At 23.6% G+C, this 10,366-nt stretch overlaps 2 protein-coding genes across 2 annotated transcripts; both read right to left on the reverse strand.

Annotated features, from left to right (window-relative positions):
* Positions 1 to 203: 203 nt before the first annotated feature.
* Positions 204 to 3,264, reverse strand: LOC145834109 (uncharacterized). Its single transcript, XM_082941460.1, has 7 exons — positions 3,094 to 3,264; positions 2,773 to 2,887; positions 2,352 to 2,431; positions 1,902 to 2,006; positions 1,689 to 1,824; positions 1,284 to 1,479; positions 204 to 441 (listed from the first exon to the last, which is right to left on the reverse strand). The coding sequence occupies exons 1-7, from the start codon at positions 3,151 to 3,153 to the stop codon at positions 252 to 254; spliced, it is 882 nt and encodes a 293-aa protein (XP_082797586.1). The 5' UTR covers positions 3,154 to 3,264; the 3' UTR covers positions 204 to 251.
* A 397-nt stretch (positions 3,265 to 3,661) lies between these two features.
* On the reverse strand, positions 3,662 to 9,691 carry LOC145834110 (uncharacterized). Its single transcript, XM_082941461.1, has 5 exons — positions 8,377 to 9,691; positions 8,161 to 8,284; positions 5,980 to 6,447; positions 3,993 to 4,144; positions 3,662 to 3,800 (listed from the first exon to the last, which is right to left on the reverse strand). Exons 1-4 carry the CDS (start codon positions 8,455 to 8,457, stop codon positions 4,023 to 4,025), a joined length of 795 nt encoding a protein of 264 aa, XP_082797587.1. The 5' UTR covers positions 8,458 to 9,691; the 3' UTR covers positions 3,662 to 3,800; positions 3,993 to 4,022.
* Positions 9,692 to 10,366: the final 675 nt, after the last annotated feature.

Consider the following 10,366-nt stretch of genomic DNA (forward strand, 5'->3'; position numbering starts at 1 on the left):
GTTACTACAAAAAATGTAAAAAAGTACAAATAGTCTAAGAAATTTTAGCAATTAATGTACAAAACTTTGTAAATAAACAAATTTGAAATTTTTGAATAAAATACAGTCACAACAAATTTAAACAGTAGAATGCTTTAACAGTCACTCAAGTAAAAGTGTTTTTAAAATAGTGAATTGACTTTAAATGAAAAGCATTTTTTTTTTTGAAAAAAATTAACTGCTTTTTAACACGCAAAAATTTTGTTGAAATTTTATATTACATTGTTTGCTGCAAACATTGTCAAATTTGAAGGTTTAAATTTGCTGTACTCTTCGTTTGTCAAGATTTCATTGACATCTTGGCTTCTTGGTTTGTACAAACTAGACTTACCAACTTCTTCTATTAATGTATCTGAAAGTGGAAATTTGTCACAGCATAACTCCATTCTTTTGCAGGTTGATCTGAGAAAAATAGATTTTATTATAATTTTGGGTAATAATTGGCTTAAGAATGTAAAAAGTAATTGTAGGAATTTTTTATTACTAATGTTTGAATTGAACCTTTGAATGAAAAAGAGTAATTTATAAACCATACATTGAGTTATAATTTTGTACTTTACCAATATTATATTTATGATAAAAATATTCAACAAACAGATTAACACTATACTTTACTTTATCTAAAAAGACAACAACCTATATAATATTTAAATAATAAGCAAACGCCAAGCTTTTTAACCTTGTACAAATAGTTTTAATTAGAATAAAAAATTTAAAAACCTACCTAAACTAAAATTTGTTAAAAAAGTTCTAGTAACTTTTACTAGTGATATATATTATTGAATTTACTGATAATATACCGATAAATTTAGCAAAAAATGTTTCAATTCTTATTATGCATTTATTCTTCCCTTATATTTAAAATAAAAGAAAAAAAATTATATAAAACAAATCGTTGTAATACAAAATATAAATTTAATTGGATTACATTAAAAAAAACAAGTTATTAATAGGGCCTTTATGTCTCCTATAATAAAATATGTTTTTTAAAAGTAAAAATCAAAATGATAAGGTTTGTTGAATAATAACAAAACAAAATTCAAAAATTTCTTGTTTCAAGGATCCGGGTACACAAAAAGACCTCTCGGTCATCGAGTTGCATACCCAACTTTAACTAAAATTAAATAATCTAAATAATGATTAAAAACTTTACAGTTTAAATTACACATTAAAATTTCATTTCTATGAAATAAATAGTTTAAAATAAAAAGACATAAATCCAAATACATTAAATTTTTACTTACCTAATAATCATTAAGGAGTTTAACAAAATATGGCCCATATTAGTTTGTCTATTGTTTTTCGAGATATTCATCAAGGAAAAGTCTCGCTCGATTTGCGCGTTACTAAAAGGTATCGTTTGTAGTTTCATCATTAACTCCTTAAGTTCTTGGTATTCAACGCGAACACTGCTCCAAAAGTTAACGTTTGTTGATTTATCTGTTAAGAATAAACTGATAACTTTTTATGTACATAATCAGTTGTAAGTGTACTCTTACAATAATAAATCATGTTTTTATTTTATCAGAACTTAGTTTTCGGTAGATTTACAATGTTTACTAAATAACAAAACTTGTTTAACATTAACACTGAAAATTTTAATTTATATTTAAGTAGTAGGTTACTATTGTTATTTTCCTTTAGCTAACCGATACTTGTTTGATGACGTCCATACAAACTTTTGTATTGAAGTGAGATAGTATCTTTGTGGTTTCCTTCAAACAATTTTTTAATTTTTGGATGTTCTAAAAACTTCTCAATATCCGGCATCCGTCTATTTAAGGCCTTTAAAAAAATATAAGTTTTAATGATATTTAAATAAGTTATTTTATTTTTTGAAGATATATTTAATACCAACTAACATCGTTTACAACTTCATACTGTGCCATAAATTCAAGATTTTGCAGCATTCTTTTTTCCAATTCAATTATAAACACTACAACAAAACTTTGAAAAATATTTTTTACCTGTATTAAAACAATTAATTATAAAAATGTTGGAATTATAGGAAAATTAGTTACAGATTAGAACCGTAGCGTGTCATTAACAGAAATTTTTTCACGTGTAATACACAACATTAAGTAAATTACTTAAGTAAAGTATGAGAATTTACTGAAAAAAAAAACGATTATGTAAAAAATAAACACAGTTATTATAATAACTTGTATTTTGACTTAAAATTTTTTCAAGTAAAGTAAAAACAATTTCAGAAATTATTCTCATTAAACAAATCCTATTTAAAAAAAAATCAATTAAGTTTAGTTGTTAATAAACCCAATTGACTAAACAACGTGAATTTTAATTAGTTTAACCTCTGCCTTCTTACTAATGGATAAATTTGCATAAACTTCGTTTACTTCTACATGAAAGATAGGTTCTTCCAAAAGGTAAGCTACAAAAAAAATGTAAATTTTAGTAACTACAACTTAGTTTATATAGTAAAATAATAATTTAACAATTAATTTAATATAAAAATAAAATATTGATAATAATTACTTATATCGTTTACTCTGTATAAAATCCAATCTAAATTTGAATCTACTAAATCTTTAACAAAATGTTAGTAATGTTTTGTTATAAGAACGTTATTGTACGTTTGTTTGCGTTACTAATTAAAAAATAATGTTTATTTACGCCAACATGTTGTAGATATAAAATCAAACGAAACTTTATTATTAATAGCCTAAAATTAAAAATTATTCTTAGTTGCCTTGTGATCTAAATTAAGCTTACTTGAATTTGGTTGGTAAATGAGGTCTTTTAGATGCTGTATAAGTTTTGTTATTGCTAATCCAAACTTAAAAGGTTCTACTTTACTTTTTTGTAGAAGAATATTAACAGAATTTACCTGATGAATAAAAATAATTAATTATTACACTGTAAAAATTTAGTCTTGCTTTACATTTAATACTTACAGCTAAACTTGGCATGACTACAAAATAAGTAATTAAAAATAAACATTTAAAATCAAATTAGAATGATTGAAATTAGTTATGTTATAGTGCTTAGGGTGTTAATTCATTATTAAGTAGATAATAGGTCTTAGAAACAAACTTTCTCTAAAATTTTGCCCATAAATTTGAAAACAAAATTTAATCTATTGCTATTTAGCATTTTTCGAATACTTTCAGCATGTAAATCGTTTCTTCTTCTTTCTGGCTAATATACAAACAAATGTTATAGGTAAGAATAAAAATTTCGATAACAAACATCATTATAGTTAATAAACACTAATACTTATAAAACAAGGCTCATTAACAAAGAAAGTTTTGTTTAAAAAGATATATATTCTTATTAAATCTATGTTAATTAATTTGTGCTTCTAAACATTTATTATATATCTTCTGATTATATATTTGATTTAATAAAATGTTACCTTAGTAAACATATGATTACTAAGTTTCAGGGCAGATTGAATTTTAAATTTATAGATATTTGTAAAAATATAATTGTAAAAATGCTAAATAATTTAAAACAGGATTGTTTTAAGTTTTATACTAATAATTTTTCTAATTATTAAAGCGTCTTGAAGTTTATAGTAATAGTTTAATACCTACTTCATTAAAAAAAGCTTTGAGTACTTCCCAATTCAATAAAATTTTTTTAATGCATGGAAAGTGTGATATCCATCTAGTTTTGCTTAAGGCTTTAAATTTTAACGGAATTTCACCCGTCATACACTCACCTAAATTTTCAAAGTCACTTCTTCTTGTGTTAGATAACTTGAAGTAGTTGAACGTTTTCTTAATAAGCTCCTCAACCTTATTTAATTTAAAAGTATACACACTTTTATTCAACAACAATGGTTTTTTTTAATACAACATATTAAAATATAATAAAATATCATAAATAAATATAAAAAAACAACTTCGTAACTTAAATAAATGCAGCTTACTAAAATTCTCATTCAACAATTAAATTAATAATTTATATAAAATAGTTTTAATACTTACTTCATTAGGTATTGTAGCTTAGGTTGCATTTTAACATGCATTTTGCAAAGCATGATTTGTACAGGATATTGTTATAAGCCTGGGATTATCTTTTTTCAGAATTTGTCCTACTCCATTCTTAACTCCTGTCATGGAAGCAGCTCCGTCTGTACCTAAAAATATATTTACTAAGTTAAAAAAAAAAAAAAATTTTTTTCTTAAATTATAAGACCAGTTTGTGCTTAAATTTATACTTTTCTTAAACAATTGAATAAAATCAAATTAAGTCTATTAATAAAGATAGATCATTGTAAGATATTAAAACTAGTTTATAAAAGTTAGCAAGAATACACAGAGAATAGCTGAAATAAACAAAAATTAACTTACTATTAATATCTAAATTTAAAATTAAAAACACGTTAGTAGTACATATTTAATAAATACATAACTAGAATACAAAAATGAAAAAAACAGTAACAGTTCATATATACTTACATATTGAAACTACATTTTTTAACTGAACATTATACATCTTTAAGACTCTTTTGAATGCGTTAGCAATAGATAACGCTGATTTGTCTCTTCCAAGGTCTTCGAGGTGTAAAAATGTAGATACTGAAGTTTTCTTTATTTTGCTTAGATAACAAATACTAACACCTGTGATTCAAACATAAAGCTTTCTAATTCTTTTTGTTATAAGTTTAATAACTGTAAAATTTTGAATGAAAAGAACTTATAATGTGTATACTTTGGAATAAAAAAAAATATAAATATTTTAAAATTATCTGTTGGTAACTACTACTCATGCTTTTTTAATTAGATATCTAAGAAAGTTAAAAAATACCAAATATAGTCGAACTTTTAAGTACATAAAATCTGTGAAAAGGACTACCACTTTGTTCTAGTTAAAAAACTGAAGGTAGTAGAACAAAAGTTTAAGAAAGTATAGCTTTAATTGTAATTACAACCGCTGTATATAAAAGGAAAACTGTTATAATTATTTGAACATAAACTGCTTCCGGTTAACCACTCGGTATTTTTAAAATTTTTTCCAGGTTTTCTAAATTTCTTCCACGTTTTTAAAATTACACATATTAAGGTTTGTTTAAAGTTAATAGTTAAGTTTAATGTTAAAACTGTATTAAAGAGTATAAAAACATGGAAAAGGTACACTAAAGCTGCTTTATAAATGGTTCATTAATAAAAAAAAATTGATGATGACAAAAAACTTTGAAAAATAGGGTATAATTTTCTATTCAAATCCAAATTTTATTACTATACAAGTAAAAATTATTGAAAATATCAGGTTTTTCAACGTCTTTTAAAGATTTATGTACAAAATTCCAGGTATTTTTATGCCTAAAATTTTAACTCCATGTTTTTCCTGGTTTCTAGGTGAAGTGGCAACCCTGCTCGTTAAAGCAACAAATTGCTAATTTATTCATTATTTTCTTTATTAATTAAAATTTTTGCTGTTTAATAAATATTATAATAATTAAATCATTCTCCTTATTAGAAAAATAAAATCAACAATATTTTGACATATTTCTTAAACTATTAAATAAAAGTCAACACAAAAATCTAATATATGTTAGAAATGAAACTGACTTAGTTTACTAGAACGAGTTTACTGTATAATTATTAAAAAAAATCATAGTAATTCTAACTTTAATTTTATGTAAATTTTAATTTATTAACCTATTAAATTCTGTAAAATAAAAACTTTTTCCTTTAACTGTCATTAAACCTACTTACATCTGAGTAATCTAACAATGTCCAACTCATTGCATAACAAAATATTTTCTTTTACAGCTAACGTGTTACAAGAATTAATCTATATTAAAAAAATAAAACAAAGAACAATGTGTTTAAAGCTTATTTCATGTTTGAAATTTAAATTTAATAAGCTTTTTGTATTAAAATATTTTTATATTCAACAGAATGTATGTAAATAAATAACAAATTTAAACTTAATTAAATTAACAAAGTTTAAAAGTAATTTTCTTACCTAGAAAACTTTGTCCAGCAGTATCTGTACTCTCATCCAGATAGAAAGAACAATGCTTCACCATAAAATCAGTTATGATTAGTCTTCTGCAAATTGGTGCGAGAGTATTGCACAGAATCATTTTTGCTTTCCTCCTTTTAAGCGTTGCTGATTCGTGAGCTGTCCCAAGTGTCTTCATGACATCTATCTGGTGTTCGCCTGCTAGCAAGTTCCCGTGAAGAGCTTGTTGCAATGCTAACCGGACTTCTGTCTGGCGTACGTTTTCTTTAAGGAAATTGTTGAATTGCTGTTTAAAAGATTTTTCCATCCTAAACTGATTTATTGAGTTGTGGTTATTTGTGACTGGAGATGCGCGTTTATGTCGGTCAGAATAAGAATGAACTTTTAAGTTGCTCTTTTTTGCTTGTAGTTCTACATTGCACCACTTGCAATAAGCTTTAGTTTCACAATTTGTTGGAGCAATCCAATCTAATAAGTAAAACAGCATTACACATAGTTGACATAACAGATATAACTAATAAAACATTAAACACTATTTATATTTGTTTATAAATAAGTTGTGTATCTAATATTTATTTTATTAATAAGTGAACAAATGAGATTTCAATGATTTAACAAAAACGTTTCACAATAAACTAAACAGTTTAATAGATGTAATAGTGTTGCCTTGTATTTTCAAATTTTTTTCAAAGTATTCCAAAATTCTTACAGAATTTTAAAAGTTCACAATTTTAATCTTTATTTGGTCGAAAATTAGGTTCAAAGTAAGATACTGTGTTAAATAGTATGACAACATTAAAAAGATACTTTAAACTTACAATAAATGTGTTGGTAGATAAAAAATTTTTAGATGAAGAAAAAAAATATTATTTATATTATAAATTTTTGTGTCAAATCGAAAATTTAACTACTGACAATGCTTAAAATGTTAAAATTTCCCGGTTTTTTTTTAATTTGAAGTTTTTCCGATTTTTTTTCAAAAATACAAACATTCCTGGTTTTTTTTTGGGTTAATTTGACAAATTATAGGCTTCCAGGTAAAGTGGCTAGCCTGATGTAAGCATCACAGTTCAACTTAAGCTAATTAAGTATGTGTTTACTTTTAATACGTGCTTTTTAAAGTTTTGTTTCACTACAAGATCAATAAATAACAATTTTTTTTAAATTTATTTATTCTCAATTAATAAAAGCTTTAGTTAAATCTATCTTATAAATCTAAGCTTACAAATGGGATAATAAATTTGCTTATAATAAAATTGTTATTTATATCACAACTTTTATCAAAAGTTTATATATAAATTTAATCAATGCAGTGAAATAATTCTTTTTTGAAATAAAAAAACTAAGTAGATCTGTCTAGTAATTAAATCAGTCAAAGCTAATCTTCTTAGCATTTATAAAATAGTAAATAAAAATTTTCTTTTTGTATTTGAAAGCAATATACTAAAAAATTTCATAAAGAATTCTTGATATTACCACAAACCATTTGTCAGAAAAATGTTTTTAATATTCAAATAAATGTATTTTATGACAAAAATTAAATTTTTTTTTTTTGTTTAACAAACAAAAATCATGATAATTTGTAAGGTGTAAAACCAAAAAATTGTTGTAAATAAATAGTTTGCCCATCTCACCGCCTTATGGCCTCTATGAACCATTTTACTTAAATAATAAAATTAGAAATTCAATTTTTGTCTATGAAGCGAACTTTGTTTTATACTAACAAATTTTGGTTTTAATTTTATAATAAAATTAACAGTTTAATTTGTGTGTTGTTATTATAAAATGTATTTTAAGTATATTTATTTAAATAAAGTAGTCAAAGGTTAGTACTAAAGTAAAAAAAATGTCATGCTAAAGTATTGTTAATTATTAAATTATTAAAACAAAGTGTTAATTTTTAGGTAAAAAGTGAATTGGAATTTTTGACTTTAGATGATAAAATTTTTTGTGCATTATTGAAATAAAATTACAAAAAATACTTTAAAAACTATTTAAAAATTATTTTTTTTTCAAAAATTACAATGCAAAAATTAATTTAATTATATAAAAACATGAGAACTTTCCTTTATAATATTTAATAAAAAAGCTCAGTATTAAAAAAAAATTGTTGTTGAATTCAAAATTGAAATACTCAAATGTGTATTCTTAAATACTACAAATTGTTAGAGATAAAAAAACCTTTTAACTCATAAACAGATTCCCAAGATTTCTGGTACCTCATCTTTTTAGGTGGTGGAAAATCTAAAGTTGGTAAATCTTCTTGGTCTGGAATTTCATCTAAAATAATTTCAACGGTTGTTACCTACGAAAATGCAACTGCTAAAGTAATGTGTTTAGTGTGTAACTTAATAACTATTTGTAAATCCATGAAAAAAAAAACCATTAGAGACTTACCTTAACTACTACAGAATAGCATGGTTGCCACAAGTCAAGCTGAGAAATTTTTCCTGACTTTTCCTGACTTTTTCCTGACATTTTACTAAAGTTTTCCTGACTTTTTTCAAGATTTTTCTGACTTTTTACTATAATTTTACTAAAAAAGGCATTGAAAATTAAGTAATTTTGTAAAATTTAAGGCAAATTTTGCAATTTTAGTCTGACTTTAAAGAATTTTTAATTAATTTTTCACTAATCGAAGGCTTTGAAATAAAAGGAAATAAATAAATTTGAACTGACAATATCTGAGGTTTTTATAAATTTTTTTCCTGACTTTTTCCTGATTTTTTTCAAAAACCCCCCATTTTGACCTGAATTTTCCTGACTTTTGTCATTTTTCTTAGTTTTTCCTGATTTCCTGAATTTTCCTGACTATGTGGCAACCCTGAGAATAGCCACCTGATTTTTATTTAAATTTTTTACATGATTTCAAAAAATCTTCAAAAATACACATTTTAGAGTCTAGCTTTAGTTTAAAGTTAAATTTATTGTAATAAACTGTTTGGAATAGTACAAGGTTGCCACTCATGTTTATAAATTTTTCCTGGTTTTTCAAATCTCTACAAGGCTTTTAAAATTACATGTATTTTGGTTTATTTTCAGTTTAAAGTTATGTCTAATATAAAAAACTGTGTTAAATAATAAAAAAACATGGTATATGTACTATAAAGTTAATTAAAATGTGTATTATAACTAAAAAATTTTAATTGAAATCTTATTTATATGATAGTTTTTTTGTGTCAAGTTAAAATTGTACTACTTAACATGCTGAAATTGTTAAAAACTGAATGTTTTTCTAAGTCTTTGGTTAAAAATTTCTCAAATTCCAGGTTTTTTTTGCCTTAGTTGTTAAGTATCAGGTTTCCAGGTAAAAACAGATTTCCAGGTAAAGTGGCAACCCTGATAGAATAAGCCATTGAAAAATACTTAAGTTTATTGAAATGCGTTTTATGAAAAAAAGTTTTTTTTGCTGATAAAAAAAAACTTATTTATATGATAGATTTTTGAATCAAGTTAAATTTTATTACCGAACTATGTAAACTTGTTAAGAATTTCAGGTTTTTTAGGTTTATTGTTAAAAAATGTAGGTTTTTTTAAATTATATCTAATTTCAGCTTTGCTAAGGTTTTAATTGCCTTAATTGTCAAAGAACAGAATTTTTAATTTCTAGGTAAAATAGCAACCCTATAGTTATTATCCACTCTTTAAACAATTTCCTGACTTTTTATTACAATTTTCCTGACTTTTCTAAATCAAATTACCAATTAAAACAAATAATATAATACACATTCAAACACTTGGAATTAATAAAGCCTTCAATTTTATATTTCAGTTTATCAATATTTATAAAATTAGTAGTAAATATTTTACCCTTATTAATGTAAAAAATATTAAAAAACAACTATTCTACAATAAACTATAAATAATTAAACTTAACCATGAAGTTCACCTCTTTTATAATTTATTTTAAAAATTTAAACAATTTTGAAAAAATTATAATGAGGTAAATTATAAACATAAACTTATTACCCAAAACACTAAACCTAGTGTTTAATTAGAATGAAATTATTTATTTACTTAAACAAAAAACAATTCAATTCTAACATATGCTAGATAAACAAACTTATGTGTATTATCATTGTTTTACTAAAAAATGCTACAGATTATCAAACTGCTTACAAAAACTGTTTGTTCTAGTAGGATAGTTTAAAAAAATTTTAATAGAAACATTTTCCAGTTTTATAAAGGATATTCATTTAATTTTACCAGATGAAGGCATTAAGTAATTTTGTAAAATTCTTGGAAATAATTTTAATCACACTTTGAAGAATTTAAATTAATTTTTTACCATTCAAAGACTTGTTTTTGAATATAAGGAATTCAGTGAATTTAAACTGACAAAATCTGGTATTTTTTAATATTTAGTCAAACTTCCTGACTGTTTAAA

This window comes from Thalia democratica, chromosome 4 (genome assembly GCF_965202585.1).
Source record: "Thalia democratica chromosome 4, ktThaDemo2.hap1.1, whole genome shotgun sequence".
Classification (NCBI taxonomy): domain Eukaryota; kingdom Metazoa; phylum Chordata; class Thaliacea; order Salpida; family Salpidae; genus Thalia; species Thalia democratica.